At 65.8% G+C, this 17,018-nt stretch overlaps 2 protein-coding genes across 6 annotated transcripts in view; both read left to right on the top strand.

Moving 5' to 3' along the window:
• Positions 1–14,993, top strand: part of EXD3 (exonuclease 3'-5' domain containing 3) — a 74,103-nt gene extending 59,110 nt beyond the window's left edge. For 4 of the 5 annotated variants that reach the window (XM_064490809.1, XM_064490808.1, XM_064490806.1 and 1 more), the window contains 3 exons: positions 8,203–8,296; positions 9,925–10,050; positions 10,244–14,993. In XM_064490809.1, the coding sequence (XP_064346879.1) occupies positions 8,203–8,296; positions 9,925–10,050; positions 10,244–10,557 (534 nt within the window). In that variant the 3' untranslated portion in view covers positions 10,558–14,993. The remainder of the gene's footprint in view (positions 1–8,202; positions 8,297–9,924; positions 10,051–10,243) is intronic. The other variant, XM_031451031.2, reaches the window with a different exon arrangement.
• Positions 14,994–15,855: 862 nt separating this feature from the next.
• On the top strand, positions 15,856–16,766 carry NRARP (NOTCH regulated ankyrin repeat protein). Its single transcript, XM_064490810.1, has one exon. The coding sequence runs from the start codon at positions 16,227–16,229 to the stop codon at positions 16,569–16,571; it is 345 nt and encodes a 114-aa protein (XP_064346880.1). The 5' UTR covers positions 15,856–16,226; the 3' UTR covers positions 16,572–16,766.
• The last annotated feature ends 252 nt before the right edge of the window (positions 16,767–17,018 follow it).

Raw genomic sequence — 17,018 nt, 5'->3', positions numbered from 1 at the left:
ACTGGAGAGATGCATCAAACGCCAGCTCTAAACCTGCCACTCAAGGGGCTCTACAGAAACAGGGCGGGCAGGCGGGCAGAAGCTTGGTGACCTGCCTCCCGCCGGGCGAGGGGTGGGTGGGGCAGGGCATCCTATCACAGTCTGCAGGGGGCCGATGTCCCCGCGGCCAGGGTTGGAGTTAGCTGGAGGTTGGGAAGACCACCGTACCCCAGATGTCAGCACATCGCAGCCTGAGGGCTAAATCGCCAGCTAAATCATGTGAAAGTCAGACTTCAGCATCCATAGGGAAAGTTCTGTTGGCGGCAGCCCGGCCGCTGTGTTCACAGGCAGCCACAGCTGCTTGTACGCAGACGGAGCAGCCTTCCCAGGACAGTGCCTGCCCCCCAGCCCCGAGGAGGGGGCCTGTGGCAGGGATGACGGGCCCAGGGGCCTGGCTTGTATCTGACAGGGGCCAGGCCTCTTCCTTTGGAACACCTGCCCCCAAGGCAGAGGTGGAGGGAGCCCGGCTCAGGAGAACAGTCCTGACTTCTGCAGGACCCACTGTCCACTCAGCCCTGGATGGAGGAGGCAGGACAGGCTTGGCGGCCGTGGACTGGGTCTGGGGAGGGTCCTCAGAGTGACAGAGTAGGGTCTGCCAGACAGTGCCTGTTCTGTCCGTGTCCTAACAGCACGGTGATCTTTGGAGAGTTGGCCAGTGTAGTGGGGTACCCTGTGAGGGGGCAGACAGTGGGACAGATGTGTCACCTCCACTCCCACCAGGCCACTTCCCTCCCCAGTTGCACAGAGTAAGACCAGCTGGGGTGTGGGGGGCATCCCCTTCCCACCCCCTCCCAAGCAGCCCTGCTCAGCGCCCACCCACCACCCTGAGTAGGCCCACTGGGGCTGGAGTTCTGCTGAGAGTCCACTGTTGAATAGTTGGTACAAGTGTAGACTCCGAAGGTCTCCAAGGGGAGACAGGGTGTCCACAGGGGTGCAGTGTGGCTGGTGGGGCGTTGACCTGGGCAGGATGGAGCCTGGGTGTATCCCGGGCCAGCCAGGGGCAGGGAGGGGCCTCAGGAGAAGGAGCCCTGCTCTCCTCCGTGGAGCTGGGGGAGTGGGCTGGGGAGGGTGCACTGTGGGGGTCCCTCCAAGAAGTGGGGGAGTTGGGCTCAGGCAGGGACTGTGACTTCCTCCCCCCATCTTGGCAAACGGACTGTGAGGTGCAGGTGGCAGTGGAAGGGTGGGCCTCTCCTGCATGGCCTGACTCTGGCCCTGGGAGGGGGCAGGAAGGAGAAGGACCCCTGCCCCTGTGCTCAGCCTCACACCCAGGCCCCCACTCCTGCCAGCCCGCTGTCCACACCAGCCTTCCCTGACCTCACCTGGCCCTGCACCACACCTCAGCTTCTGCAGCACCTGAGCATCCACTTTCTCCACCGAGCCCGTTTAGATTGCACTTCTTCCAGGAAGGCCTCCAGGCCTCCAGCCCAGCCCTGGGATGACACCACCACCCTTTGGAGGAGTTCTTTGGGGATCCTCTCTCCCTGGGCTGAGAACACGGGGGCAGGAACTGTCCCCCTGGCCGCTTGTGCAGACCTGTCATGAGTGGGTGACAGACCCAAGGCTGCAGGACTTGGGTGCAGGGCCTGCCACCTGCTGTCTGAGGGCCCGGCTCCACTTGTCTGCGGGAGGGGGGACAACCAGGGCCACCCCTGGGCCCTGCACCGTGTGGGCCCCTCCCCAACTTCACCAGCCTGCCACCCCTCTCCACCGGCTGGCGCCCGGCCTTCCTCCCCCAAGGCCCTGGGCGGCGGGGGTGCCCCGCCCCGCCTCGCCGTCCCCCTTTGGCCCCGCCGGCGCGGGAAGGCTGGCGGGCGGGCGGCCGTTTGCTTTTGAATCTGGGCCGGGCGCCCTGAGTGGCCCTTTCAAAGGCCGGCGGGGGCGGGGGCCGTTCCCAGGCGCGCCCCGCCCTCCGCGCCGCCCCTCCTCCCGCTTTCCCACGCGCCCGCCGCCGGAGGTTCTCACGGCCCGCGCCCCTCCCCCGTCTGGGAACGGCCCGCGCCTGCCGTGCTGGGGGTGCCCCGCAGCCCCGTGAAGGGGGCGCCTCCCGGGCTCCTCGGGGACGGTGGGAGGGGGTATATGCCACCTGGGGGGGGGTGCTTGGGGACCACCGGGAGGGGCCGTGTGCCGCCTGGGGGCGGCGTTGGGTGGGGGAGGGGACACGGGTTTATGCTGCGTACGGGGCGTGCTGGGCACCCCCCCTCCCCTAGAGGGGACTGTGTGCCGCCTGGGGGTGCTTGAGGGAGGGTGTTATGTGCTCCTAGTGGGGTGCTCAGGGGCCACGGGGGAGGAGAGGTGCCTGTGCCACCTAGGAGGGTGCGCCATGTGGAGATGGGGACAGAGGAGAATACTCCCTAGTGGGATAATTGGGGGCTGAGGAGGGGCTGCTGGAGTGGGATTCAGTGGGTGTCCTGGGGGAGGCACTGAGGGGGCTGAAGAGGCGTGGGGAACCACCCCAGGGCCTGAGTCCAGAGGGCATCACCTGGCCCAGATTCCACCTGACTTAACCCAGGGCATGTGGTTACCCAGCCCCTCGCCTCACCTATGGGTTCCTGGCCACGCCTACCCTGTGCTGGGGACAGTGAGCACTGACTACTCATTGGGGTCTCCCTGACATGCGAGCAGGTTCTGGGGCCTTCTGTGCAGGCCTCTCTCGCTGCCTCTGTTCCTCCTAACCACCTGGGAAGTCTCGGTGCTGGACTTGGCAAATGCAAGGACAGACCCCTGCTAGATGTGATCTTAAGAGCAGTATCCCGGCTTTATCTGAAGTTCACAGTTTGGCCCATGTTCTCTCTGGGCCCTGTGGTAGCGGGTTGTGGGGAGGGCTGTGACTGTTCTGAGTCAGAGTCCGCAATGAAGGCTGGGAGGACTTGGCCACTTGTCCAGGCCCCATGGCTCACACCCCTCTGGCTGCCTCAGTGGACATCAGCCCTGACCCATTCTGGTGAGCTGGATAGTGGGGTCTCAGCCTGACAGGCCTTAGCCTGAGCTCGGCTGTCAGCCCCACTGCCCCCACACAGTGGGATCTGCAATTCCTGGTCCTAAGTGGGCCCTGGCCTGTGGCTGGCACGGTTGGAAGAGGAAGGGGGTGAGGGCTTGAGAGAACCAGGCCTGCAGGGTGGGGAGTGGCCGCTGAGTGGGAGGCCCGCCCACCTATTCTGTTTGCAGCCACTTCCCAAGGCTCAGGCCTGCACCTGAGAGAAGGGGCTCAGACCTTCCCATGTGTCCTGGCTGGGGTGACCCTGGACAGGCAGTACCTCTCATCCAGGCCCTGTGTCTCCCGTGCTGCATCCTGGATACCGTGTTTGCCTTTCTGTCCAGGGCACTAAGACATGGTTTTTCTCCCATTGTCCCAAATGCCACTGTCCCTTCCCCATCTGCTTGGAGGGGTGAACCACCCTGTCAGACTCCTCCCACCGCAAGTGCGCCTCCTACCCTGCACCGTGTGAAGTGCTGCAGGCTGCTCCGGGGAGCGTGGAAATCACACACCAGCCCCGTGCTCTCACCCGACACGCCATCACACAGGCCCCGACACACGCCGTCATACGCACCCCGTGTTCACTCCCCTGACTGGTGCTCAGGGCACTCTTGCACCCCGAGGACTTGGGTGCTCACAAGACACACCCCGCAGAATGCCGGTCTCACACACGTGTGCCCTGACCTGGCCCTTTCGGGGCCCCTGGGGCCCCTCACACACTGCGGGCTTCACCACCCTTGGCCCCTCCCCGACTCTGTCTGCAGAGACATTGTGGTCCCGCAGAGGGGAGGGGAGGACGGCGGGTGGGGGAGGGGCTGGGCCTGTGGGCGGAGTGGGCACAGAGCGAGGTCCCTGCAGGGCCACCCTCCTAGGTGTTGGGTAGTGAGGGCAGAAGCCACTGGCTGGAGCCGAAAACCTGTCTCCTGGGGGCAGAGGAGCATGATCTGGGGTTTTAAAGCCTTCCCGTGCAGGCATCACCCTAACCACACACCTCCCTGAGGTCCTGGGGCCTGGCCGTTGGACTAGGTGGTGCACCCCACAAGTGCCCACCATCGCCCCCATGGGCCAGCTGTGAAGGGGGTGCTGCAGTACTGGGGCCAACAGGGCTTTTGTGGGCCAGGCCAGCTTGTCTTGGAGATTTGTGGCCCTGCCCTGGCACTCTGGGGGCAGATGGCTCAGGGCCCCTCAAAGTGCTGTGGGACAGCGTGGGAGAGTGAGGTGTGGAGCAGACCCAGGGCAGTGCCTAATTGCTTCCTCCAGGCCATCCTGCCCCATCCAGCGAGGTGTCAGGCCAGCTCCTCAGGCCAGGGGCCTTTCATACTAGCCCTTTGTCCCTGCACCCGGCACCATTTGTTGGGCCAGCTCTGAGGGGGTCACACACGCCTGCTGGAGGAGGCCTCCTGGACCCACCAGTCTCAGGACCACAAGTGAGGACAGTGCGGGGTGGTGCTTGGTGGGGACCAAATGGGCAAGTGTCCTGGGAACAGTGACGCCGAGGTCCTGAAGCTGAGGTCCACTGTGTCCCCGCTCCTCTGACACGAGGATCAGGGTTTGGAGGCCCTCGCCACGTGTGGTGTGTGGGGAAGGTGCCGGAAACCCTTGACCCCATGCTGGCTTTTGTCGCCTAGTGGTGTAAGGGAGCGATGTTTATTTATTTTTTTCTGCCTTTATATGCGTTGCTGTAAACTTGCTCTAAGTGAGAACGAAATGGTCCATTATTCTAGAATGTGCCATAGCTTCTCAGCCCAAGCCCCCGTCCTCCCCGCCTGTGGGGTCAGAAATCCCAGAACAGGTCTCCCAGGCGCTGGGCACCAGATGGACCGAGCTTCACGTCGCCCACCCTGGGCCTGGTTCCTGCTGGGCCGGGAGAGAGGGGTTTGGAGGAGGCGGCTGGTTACCGGCCTGTCTGCGGGCTGGGCAGGGAGCCCCGTCTTCCTTGGGAGTGGGCCCCTCACTAGGCTCCCAGCCTGGAAAGGCCACTTCCGGCTGCCCTGCCCCCTTGGGAGCACTGCTTCTCTCTCACGCCTGGTGCCCTAGTGGAACCGGTGTGGCTCACCTTCCACTCTCCCCTCTCCCGCAGACCCCTACTCGGTGAGGCCCAGGGCTGATGGGGGCCCCAAGCTGTTTGTAGGCAGCCAACAGTCCTGAGCCAGGTGGCACTCTGCAGCGCTCAGCCTTGGGAGGGCCAGTGGGCCCTGGGTGAGAGTGTCCCACCACGTTCCTGACCCTGGCCAGGTCCTGCCTGTCACAGCCGTCTCCTCACTGTGCACCAGCTGTCCTCTGTCGGCACAGCAGACACCCCAAACCATGGGCTGCAGCGAGTGCGCATCCAGGACAGGCGGGAGCACAGATGTGTCTGGGGACAGCGGTTCAGGGCAGACGCCGTGACCCTGCTTCTCGCTCAGCTCTGACTCCTGGCTGCAGTCACTCCCCTGGGTGGGTGTGACTGGGATTCCTGGACTGGGAGCTGAGAGCAGGCCAGCTCATGAGCGTGGCTCCCAGCACCTGGGAAGGGACCCCTCACGGCCCTCCCGCCGCGCCCCGCCAAGTCTCAGCCTCAGAGGAAAGGACAAGTGTCCCAGGTGCCTGTCCTGGCCACTCCTCACACACCACGAAGCCCAGGCAGGGGCTGGGTGCACCTGCCAGGGAAGTGGCCACAGCAGCCCTTTCCCGTCTTCCTTGGGCCTGGAGGGAGGAGGGGCTGCAGAGGAGGGACCACCAGGTCTGGCCTGCCTGGCTTTGGGTCAATGGCCACCATCAGCCCCCTGGGCCACTCCTTGCCAGCCACCCAGTCCTGGGATGCAGCCTCTCGTCTTGGGCTCGTGCCCCTGCCCCAGGCAGTCCCCAGTCATGCCCTGAGTCCGGGCGGCACGGTGGGTGTTGGCTCCAAGCAGCCTCGGAAGCCGTGGGAACCAGGCAGGCAGGCGGACCCCTGGGACAGGGAAGCCAGGAACCTTCCCAGCTCCTCCTCCCCCAACCTACCTGACCCCTCCCACCCTGCCAGGCTCTTGGGGTGGAGGCCCGCCCTCCCCTCAGGCTTCCAGGCTAGATGGGGGTGCAGAGACTGGGCGGCACCTACCAGGCCGCACCGTCCAGCCTGTCCAGGGCACCCACGGCCCTCTGCTGGTCTCTGCCCAGATGAGCTGGCATCGAGGACAGGGGTCTGCACATCCCCTGCAGCGAGTGGGCAGGGCTGACACCACCTGCCCACACCCCCTTAGCTGGAGGCAGGAAGGGTGGGAGCCCTGGCTTGGGGTCGTGGCCAGCCTAGAGTGCGACTGTGAGCAAGGTGCTCAGCTTCTTGGAAGCCCCTTCTCCATGCTGGAGGCGCACAGGCTCCATCCTGCTGGGTCGGGGAGGGCCCTCCGGTGGGTGGGCAGTGAGCCCAGAGGAGGCTTGTTCTCTCCGTGAGCCCCACGAGGCCAGGGCCGCAGCCACCCTGGAAGGGTGGCCATTGTCCACCCCGCAGCAGGTAGTCGGGCAAGGGTTGCTGGACAGGGAGGCCCTGGGTGCCGAGCCCTCCTACAGACGGGGGCCACAGGCAGAGGGCGGGCGGGTGGCCCGGAACCGGCTTTTCCAGCCAGGAGTGGGGGTGGGGGCAGGGCCTCCCAGGGCCCTACTGGGGTGACAGCAAGGCCCGACAGTGGGCAGCAGCCGTGGGAAAACGAGCACCGGTGGTTCCCGAGGGTGGGGCCAGGCCTTTGCGGACAGCGTGTGGTGACTCAGCATGAGCTGGAGGCCCCGCCCAGGCGCGCTTACCGCCAGTCCTGGAAGGCTTGCAGACCCCTTGCACAGGACCCCACCCCACCCTCTTCCTCGCTACCCTAGCCGTCTCTCCTACACCTGCTGGTGCTGTCCCCTCTGGACAGGGGAGCACGGGCCTCTGAGGCACTTGGCTGAGGGCAGTGGCCAGAGGCTAAACTGCCTGTCTGTTTTAAGCTCTTCCCTAGCTGGACCTGGAGTGACCACGGCCTGACTTGCAGCCAGGGCTCTGCCCACACTCCTGCCCCAGGAGCCCCCTGGACCTGTGATCAGGATGGCAGGGCCCACAGCGGTCTCCCTGTGCCAGAGGCCAGCCCAGAGTCTGGCTGGGGGAGGGGCGGCTCCCCAGAGAGACCCTAGGGAGGGTCCTGCCTGAGAATCAGCCTCGTCCCCCAGCCTCCCAACAGAGGGGCCCTGCCCTCCTCACCCATGCCCCATGGGCTGTGATGCTGGCGGCAGAGCAGTAAGGCCACAGATAAAGCAAGCTTCCATGGGACGAGGGCATGTGGGGGCAGGACAGGAGCCCCTGTGGCTCCAGGGGCCTGGGGCCACTGCCTATGACCCAGCCCAGAGCCCCCAGGTGAGGAGGGGGCCAGGGCGATCACATGAGCATAGATCGTGGCCCCTCCTCTGTGTGGACCAGCTCACCACCTCCCACAGCAGGGTGTTTGTCTCCATGGGTACCTGCGTGTACCTGCCTGGGAGCCTAGTCCCTCCCACTCTCCTGACAAGCCCTCCCTGCCTCGCCCTGGGAATCCTGGGTCCAGACCCATCACCCTGCCAGGCAGTGACATCAGGGAGCAGCCCTGCGGTGGCCCCACAAGCCCAGCACCCAGGGACAGTCAGGTCAGTGGGGCTGAGCTGAGCTCCCTGCAGGGGCTCATTGCCTGTCCTAGACGAGGACCCTGACCCTGCCCAGAAGCAAAGGTGGCTTTACTTCTAACCCCTGACACAGTTGGTGCCCAGCAGGGGCCAGACAGTGCCAGCTCCTGAGGTAGGGCACATACCAGGCATCACTGAGAAACGTGGACACTGAAATCGCCTGGCTTGCCCCTGGCTGAGGAGTCGGAGCAGCTGTAGGGCTGCCCACCCTAACCCTGTGATGCTGGGCCCTGCATCCCCCACTGCGTTGAGCTGTCCAGGGAGCCCAGGCCTGGCTCTGGGGTTCGAGAGGACAGCCTGGGTGATGGCAGATTCCTGCAGGGTCTTAGGAGCTGGAAGAGGCCACCCAGGGCCCACTAGGAGCCAGTGCAGTCAGGGAGGGCTCCCAGGAGGTGGTGTGCCCCATGGTACTGCAAGGAGAGGAAGGGCTGTCATTTGCCTCTGTGAAACCCCTTGGGCAGACCCAGAGCTGGAAGTAGTACAGGGCTGGGGGGTGGAGGGAAGGAGAGAGCCTCTCCCAGCCTCAGCACCTTCTCTGTCCCTAGGCCTGTAACTGTGACCAGTACCTGAAAGTCTCCAAGGACATGATGAAGCAGCTTGTGTGGCTTGGCAGCCACCCAGAAGGCCCCAGCAGTACAGGTGAGTGTGCCTCACTCAGGTGTGAGCTTCGTGGGGTCTATGGACAGTGGCCCAGCTGCTAGGTGCTCCCAGGGCTAACCTACAGGGATGGACAGGGAGGTGCCAGCTGGGGGCAGTGGTGGAAAGACAGGGTTCACAGCCAGGATCGGGGCCCATGGCCTCTGCTCCTCTCCGTTCGGTGCACAGGCCACTGGCCCAGGGGACCAGGAAGCTCAGGCACTCAGAACCCGTCTGGGATAGTGTCCACCGCTTTCTCGCCAGTGGACCCTGCTTAGACACCAGTCACCCTGCCCCACACAGGGAGTGCACACACTTGTCCATGCATACCTTGCCCGTAAAGACACATGCGTGCCCGAGCCCACGTGTATGCACACGCACACGCAGAGCACATACGTGTGTGCCCGGGCACCACTGGCCCTTGCCAAGTGATCTGAACACAGATGAGCCTGGGCAAATAGGAAGGAAGGGCCAGCCCAGGTGTCCGCCCTCACCAAGGCAGGTCCTATTCAGCAACCCAGCCTCAGTTTCCCTCAGTGGAGGCAGGATGGGGTGGGTGGAAGGGGACCTTGGGGCAGTCCGAGGCCAGGGCATCTTCATGTCCCTCTGCACAGCTGGTGTCTCTCCAGGATGCTGCCATCCCACTGGGCTGCTTCGGTCCCTCCCCCCTCTCTTTCTGAGGTTTGGGGCCAGAGCAGGGGCCACCCACGCCGTGAGTGACCTGCCATAACGGTCAGTGTCTAGCCCTGGGCATCTCTCAGCTCTCCACAACGTGCTCGTAACATGCTTGAGGCCTGGGAGGGGAGGGGCAGAGCCGCCAGGCTCCAGCCCCGAGCCCCCAGCAGCCCACCCAGGGGCCCACACTTGTGCTGGGCAGCACCCTGGCGAGCTGTCTTGGGGGCCGCCAGGTAAAAGCCAGGGCCAGACATGTTGGGGTGAGGCCAGGAGGCCAGATGGAGGTTACGGCCTCACTGGGCTCCAAGGAGGCAACCAGGCTAGGGGGGGGCCTCATCCATTCAGACCCTGGCTGCGTAATTCGGAGCCATCTGCGGAGAAATGTTTACCAAGCAAATTACAAGGGTCAGGGGGTCTGGGGTCACCTCTCCCACCTGCTGGCCGCGCTGCCTCAGCCCCCCACTGGCCCCTTGGGCCATCTCCCTGGCCGTCACTCTGGGCCCTCAGTGGGGGTGGGACTCAAACGCAGTTAGAAGGAGGCTGCCTCCTGGGGTCACTCCTGGCACCTTGAGCTCCAGTGGGTTCCTTGGACCCCTGCCTGCCAGCCCGGCTGCTGGTGGTTGCAAAACAGGCTCCTTGGCAGTGGGCTTATCTGCTCATCGCCACGGATGGGCCGCCCACGCCTTGCCCTGCCTGCTAGTTTTCAGGCCCCCAAGTGCCCTCATCGGCAGATCTTGTGCCCAGAACATGTTTCCCAAGGACCTTTGAGCCCCAAGAATGTCCCAAGGTGTGAGTTCCCATGGGAGCGGACTGGACTGGCACCAAAGCTTCTTGGCCCCCTGCCCTTTGCCCTCTCTGCTGGGGGTGTGGGAGAGGCTGGATACTTCAAGTTACCCTGTGGGCGCTGGGGCTGCCAGCCGATCCTTAGGACAGACCCTGACGTCCTTGATTGACAGGCGACAAGACCACCCAAAATGAGGATGAACGGGAGACAGGTGAGCCCTGGGACCACCCACCAAGGACACACGGGGCCCTGGCACCTGGCCCAATGCAAGATGGGACGGAGGGGACCACGCTGAAGGGTTGGTCCCTGGGCCCTAGGTGGGATGGTGGGAGGCAGTGCCAGGGAAGGCTTAGAAGAGAGAGGAGTCAGTAACCGGTGAACCAGAGGCCCCTGGGCAGGACGAGGCAGGGGGCTGAGTGGTCAGGGAAACTCAGGGAGGAGACCCTGGAGAGTAGGGTAGGGACTCAGGGCGCCTGCTTCCACCGGTCCAGGCTCAGCCCCAGAGGAGGCCCCCGGGTGCGGCACCTACGACCCGCCGTGCCGCTGGCTGGAGGAGGCGGACCTGCGGAGCCGCGCCCCAGCCACGCTGGGCAACGGCACGCGGCTGCAGTTGGCAGGGGTGCCGGCGGGCGTGCTGCAGCGGCGGGCGCTGCGGCACTTCTACTGCTGCACCGGCTGCGGCAAAGTCTTCTGGGAGGGCTCCCACCTGGGCCGAGTCGCCGCGCACTTCCAAGAGGTCCTGGAAGGTGCCCCCGGCTCCCGCGAGCCAGGCCAAGCTCCCGGCCCAGCTGGCAGCTCCGACTGAGGGCTGAGGACTGGACCCCAGGACCCAGGGCCGGCACCACCCTGGGCCGCGGCAACAATAAAAGCGGAACAGCTGCGCAGGCTGTAGCTGTGGCCGTCCTCCGTCCACCGCTCACTGCACACACCTGAGCACTGTCAGTCCCTCACAGCTGTCCGCGACCACAACGTTCTGAGGTCAGGACGCTCGGACCCTGAGCCAGGAACTGCCTGGTGCTCGGCCATGAGGCAGCCGAGAGGTGGGAAGGGCGTGCCTGCAGGAGGAAACGGCCTGGACAGAGGCCCGAGGGCTGGCCTGAGGTGTCTCCCCAAGTCTGCTGGAGCTCAGCGGGCCGGTAGGGTGGGGTAGGGGTGGACAGGCCCCCTCAGGCTGGGTGGTCCACCCACTTTTCTGTGGCGGTGCGTGCTGCCCTTCTCCACCACACCACACCCCCCAGCCTTCTAAAGACACGGGCCAGACCTCCAGGCCAGGAAGGACGGCAGGTCCTGGGGCCCCAGCCAGGCTGGCCCTGGGGGCCTCCTGGGACTCCAACTGCAGGGAGCGCGGATGGCGGATTCTGGGGCCCTTCCTGAGGAACAGGCCCCAGCCTGGCTGGGTGCAGGAGGAGGACAGTCTGAGGGGAGGCCTGCAACCCCTAGTCCGCTGCCCTGGCCCCTTTGCTGGCCAGGGCGTGACCAATCTTCCCCTTGCCCCCGAGCCAGGGCTGCGTGGTCTCCTCTTGTGACAGAAACCAGCGATCACAGCCATGTGGGAGAGCCTTGGACACTTGTGCACCGCATCTCCCACCCAGGGGGAGACCCAGGCTCAAACCCACTGCTGACTTGCAGAGGGCCCACGGGCTGGCGCCAGGTGGAGCGCGGGGCAGGTGCCCAGAGGGGGGCTCCTGCCAGCAGGGGACCTGAGCCCAGACCACGTCTTGCCCTCACTGGCCTCCTCCTGGCTCTCCCCCAGGAGTGCGCACCCACCCTGGCTCACATCCCTTTCCTGTTCCCGCCTGGAGCGGAAACCAGCTCAGATTCTGCCGAGGAACCAGGCGGAAGCCATGGGGTGGCGGGGGCCTAGGGGCCAGTGGCTGGGCGGGGGTGCCACCTCTCCCCAGGGCGGGGTGTATCGGCTGGCCCAGGGGAGACAGGCAGTGCCGTGCCAGCCTCTGCCCCATCCCTGTGTTCCTGACCCCACCAAGGATGACACCATTGCCTCTGAGCCCCCCAGGGGTGCCGCCCCAGTGAGGGGTCAGGCCTGAAGAGCATGCGGGTGGGCTCCTGTCCTTCAGGGCCCCTGCTGTGTGCCAGGTGTGGACTCACTCAGCTCCCAGCAGCCCCAGAGCCAGCTGGACCAGGGCGTCGCTCCACAGATGGAGAGAGGAGGCGCGGAGGCGCGGAGGGCCAGCTCAGGGGAGAAGGCACGGGGGAGGGGCCAGCTCTGCCACCCTGGCCTTCCGCCACCCTGAGGTCACTGCTGAGCCCAAGGGGCAGGCAAGGGTGCTAAGGTGAGTGGGAAAGCCAGATCCCAGCCGACGGAGCGGGGATCCTTTTGCGGCTGGGGTGCTGCCTCCAGGAGCAGGACCTCCGGCCCCACATCCTGTCCTGGGGAGGCAGCCCGACCACACTCCTTTCACCGTAAGTTTAAGAGGAAGGGGCTGGCAGTGCCAGCCCCAGCTGCAGCCTTGAGACTGCTCTGACCCGAGGCCCCTGGGCTGTGGCTGGCCTTCGACAGACAGACAGGCCAGGACCACAGGCTCAGGGAGACGTGGGACGGGACTGTGTGTCCTTCTGGTCCCTCCAGGCAGGTCTGGCCCCAGCCCTGCTCTGCTCTTCAGCCCTGCGTGACCCTCTAGAGAGAGGAGGACAGCTGACTGGGACCCGCTCTAGGTGTGGTCCTTACGCCACGGCTATACCGTCCAGCCTGCCTTCCCGCCTCCCCACCCCTCTGCTGCCCAGACTGGCTGTGTCCCTCCAGGGCTCACAGGCTCACTGCCAGCCCACCCTGTCTCTGTGGCACCGCACCCCTGGCCCCAGCCCCCACCCTGGGTCCTGAGCTACGGGGAAGCGCCTTCTCGCCCCATGCCTGCCTTAGGCCCCTTCCTGGGCTAGGGGTCAGACACGAGGCCGACAGGGAGGGCTGTGGCCCCGGTGCCAGGCCGTGCCCTGAGCAGCCAGCCGGGCAGGCAGGAGCCGCCACAGCGATTGTCTGCTGCAGTTCCTGCCGGGCGTCCTTCCTTGCTCAGGCCGCCGCTGGCCCGGGGCTGAGTGTTTGTTATTTGATCTCTGTCCTCTCTGGGCCCTTCTACCAGGTGTCTGGGCTGCTGGGAAGAAACACTCTCCTCTTTCCCACGCTCCCCGACACATTTTAATGAATTAGCTGGAAGCCCCGCCCCCACTGCCCGCCTGCCCGCTCACCCTCCCTCCCCTGCTGAGTGCTTTAAGGTGGCCACAGGCCTCAGCCCAGCTCCGGCCAGCCGCCCCTTCCGTGCTGTCCTTACTGACCGCGCCACCCAGACCTCCCCAGCCCAGGTCCCAGGACATCTCCCACCGCCCACTGCTCTGAGCCTCGAACAGAAAAGCACCCCCAGGGGGAGGAGTGAGCCCTCTCCAACTCCGGACTCCATCCCACCCTTCCAGGGCGGCACCCCTGTGCCAGCTCCCAGGTGCAGGGCAGAGGTCCAGCCTTGTGGGCAGAGTTGGGTCTGTCCTCTCAGATCCCAGGTTGAGGCTTCTCTTTCAGAGCCAGTGAACTTCTTGCCTGTTTGTGGAGGTGACACCACCACCAAGGACTGCCACAGACACAGAAGGGCTTCTCCGAGTCCCAGGGCAGGGCCTGGCACTCATGGGCTCCTCCCCTTCCCCGCAAGGCATTTGGAACAAATGTCCTCCTTTTGGACATGTCCTTCAACAAATATTTAGGAAGTGCTTGCTGGGAGCCAGTGCCCCACAGGCCCCTCTCCCTGTCTTGTCCTTGATGGGGCAGCTCCAGGGACATGGGGTGTGGACCAGAGTCACCCTGAGCAAATCACCCTCAGGCCGTGGTGGGTCTCCCACTGGTTCCCCATAGAGTGTGGCCATCACCCCAGCCCCACAGATCAGCAGTGGGGGTGGGGGGCTCAAGTGGCAGGCTGGGCTACACCTGTCTGACCCACACTCTGAACCCTGGGTAGGGCGGGCAGCAACCTCAGGCTAGGCTCCATGGCCATTTTGGCCACACTGTCCCTGGCGGAGGCACTGAGCTGGGACTTCATGCCCGAGGTGGCAGCCTCACGTTCCCACACTGAGCTCACAGGGCCCCTTTGTCTGTCCTCCCTGATGCTGGCCACGGGTGTCAATGGGACTTTTCTCCAGGCGCTGCTCCGGGGCCCACAGGGTCTCCAGATGCTCTCCCTCAGGCCAGGGGGCCTCGGCCCACCTGGGCCGGGGCTGGTCTGTAAACCCACCACCTTCTGGGAACGGCCCTGGGCACAGCCGGGCCTCGGCAGGCACACAGAAAACATAGATGTGACCAGAAGGAGCTCCCGGCCCCGGACATGCTCTCAGAACGAGCGCCGTCCCCGCCATGCTGTTCCAGAGCAGCGGGGGCAGCAGAGTGGCGTGTGCCCAGCGGGTCATGGCCCTACACAGTGTCACACCTCCCCACTCTGAGGGTCCTCGTCCAGAGGTGAACATGGGCCTGGGTGGACAGAGCCCAGGATGCCTTGTCTCTGGTGCTGGGGAGGCAAGCCAGGGGGTGGGGATGGTCAGGCCCCCCCCCCCCCCCAGGATGGCCAGAGTTCAGCAGCCCCTGATCCCAGTCCCCCTTACTAGGCCCAGGGACATGTCCCCACGGTATAAGCAAGGCAGAGGGGCTCCCAACAGCAGCAGACACCCAGGTCACTCCCACGGCCAGGCCCAGCACAGGGCCTGGGCTGGGGGATTCCGTCTGCTCAGCCCCGGGCTTACCCACCTGCATAGTGGGGAGCTCCTGGGGAAGGTCTGAGCAGAGTGGCTGGACCACCGGCCTCAGGAAGATCAAAGCGTGGGACTCAGGCAGCCCTGGCCACCAGAAGGACCCCAGGGGAGTCAGACAGGATCAGGTCTGAGGTCTTGCCCAGTTTTACCAATGGTTTGGCTCTGACCCCTTCCAGGTCACGGAGCAAGGTGGTGGCACAGGCGTGGGTCTCGAGGCCTGGGGGACACGGGGCAGACACCCACAGGAGCCGGTCCTCAAACAAGGCCTGGCAGGGTGGTCTCCCCAGCTGAGGTGCAGAGCTGCCCCCCCACCCCCGGGAATTCCCAGCTGGCCTTTGAAGGAATTCCAGACTGGCTGCAGCTCCACTGCCCCGGGCCTCCTGCTTTGAGAGTCATTCCTCCTTAATTTCCAGAGACCACATCGGGGCTATAAACTGTAAAATCCTAATGAGGAAATTTGGCGGCAGTGTTAGAGTGTCAATAAAAAGTGCCTTGACTGTTTGGAAATGAGTCATGTCAGAGCTCCCTTTCAGAGCAGCGTGGCGCCTTACCTGGGGCTGCTCACCTAGCCATACCTGACCTGTCCCGTGAGTGCTGACGGGGGACCCAGGGGAGGGGGCAGGCCCCAGATCCCCGCGACTGCCCCCCCACTGAGGAGCTTCCGGCCAAACTGCCCCCAGTCTTGGGCCTCCTAGTCTAGAGATCAGCTTCTTCCTCAGGGCAGGGCTGAAACAGGGTCTGGCCCCTCATGCCAGTCAGGTTCGGGCGCAAACTCGGGGCGAGCCGCGCCGGCCGGAGCGCCGTCTTAGCGCGAGAGGGCCTCGCGTGGCTGAGGCCACACGCCCGAGCTGCTGGCCAGGCTGCCACCCTCGTGGAAAGGGGTCCCGCTGGCCCGGGCTGCGGGGCTCTCGTCACCGCGAGTGCCCGGGGAGCTGGGGCTCCAGGGCCGGTGCTCTGGGATCGCGGAGAGATACCCCAGGTCTCTACTCTTCCCCTACCTCCTCCCCGGGGTCTCAGATGCCCGCAAAGTCCCACCCAGGGGAGGCCGCCGTTGGGTCCCCTCGGGGTCGTGCTCGGCCCGGGGCCAGGCCTGTTCTGTCCGCGCAGAGAGCCTGGAATTTCCCGGGTGGCCAGAGTGAGAGTGGGTGGGACTACAGCGGAGACGCGTACCCCACAACGGCCACCTGGCTCCTCGCCCCGCGAGGCCGGCGACCAGCGCCCCCTGCCGTGCGGCGCGCCCCGCCGGACACGCCCCGGGACACGCCCCGCCCCGGCCCCGCCCCCACGCCGGTGCCTTCCAATCAGCGGGCTGCCGGCGCGCGCGTCACGGACGCCCTATTGTTATGCAAATATAAAGGAGGTAAAAGGCGCCCCGGCGCGGCGGGCGTGTGAGTGCAGCTGTGCGTGGGGAGGCGTGTGGGGCCCGCGTGGGAGCCGCAGTCCGAGCGAGCAAGGACCGGGAGAGCGCGGCGCCGCCGCCCGGGCCCGGCCTGCCCCGCGAGCGCAGCTCCTGCCCCCGTCGCCCGCCCGCCGGGCGCAGCTGGATGTGGCGGGGGTCCCGCGGCGGCGGCCCCCGGCCCCCAGCGCCTGGAGCGCCCAGGGGCGGCGTGCGGGGCCCGGGGGCGCCGCGCCCTCCATGCACCGAGGTGCGCCTGGAGGCAGCTGGGGGCCCGTGCTGCAGCCGCTACACGAGCTGAGCCCCGACCCGGCCTGCGGCCTGCGCCCGGCGGCAGCATGAGCCAGGCCGAGCTGTCCACCTGCTCGGCGCCGCAGACGCAGCGCATCTTCCAGGAGGCTGTGCGTAAAGGCAACACGCAGGAGCTGCAGTCGCTGCTGCAGAACATGACCAACTGCGAGTTCAATGTGAACTCGTTCGGGCCCGAGGGCCAGACGGCGCTGCACCAGTCGGTCATCGATGGTAACCTGGAGCTCGTGAAGCTGCTGGTCAAGTTCGGCGCCGACATCCGCTTGGCCAACCGCGACGGCTGGAGCGCGCTGCACATCGCCGCTTTCGGCGGCCACCAGGACATCGTGCTCTATCTCATCACCAAGGCCAAGTACGCGGGCAGCGGCCGGTGATGCCGGCTCGGACCCCGACCCGCATGCGGGGCCCCCCACGTGTCCTCCCTGCTGTACCTTCCCGCCAACTACCTCGGTGTGCGCCCGGCCCTCGGCGCCCGCAGCCATCAAGAGTCCGGCGCGCACGTCGGCGCCCACCGGGGCCGCGCCGCACCCGCCCGCGGCCCGGGGTCGGCGCCCCCCGCGGCCGCCCGGGACCGGCCGGAGCGCTTCCCACGGCCCCGCCCGCCGCCGCCGTGCGGGTGGGGGCGGGGCGCGGGCTCCAGCCCCTTTGAAATCTGAGTCTCGCGACCAGCAAGTTCGGAATCCCGAGACACCGGATCCTCCGCTCGAAATGTTTTCTCCTGAAGGTGGAAGGACCCGTGGCCGACGCGCGGCGGCAGAGAGGCTCTGCTGTTCCCGGGTTTCTAAACTATTTATCACGTGTGTGCGTATTTGTGGGTGAAA

Source organism: Camelus dromedarius, chromosome 10 (genome assembly GCF_036321535.1).
Source record: "Camelus dromedarius isolate mCamDro1 chromosome 10, mCamDro1.pat, whole genome shotgun sequence".
NCBI classification, from domain to species: domain Eukaryota; kingdom Metazoa; phylum Chordata; class Mammalia; order Artiodactyla; family Camelidae; genus Camelus; species Camelus dromedarius.
This window is presented reverse-complemented; position numbering and strand designations above follow the sequence as displayed.

Coding starts and splice junctions, on each gene's coding strand:
- NRARP (XM_064490810.1), top strand. CDS start 16,227: ATGAGCCAGGCCGAGCTGTCCACCTGCTCGGCGCCGCAGACGCAGCGC.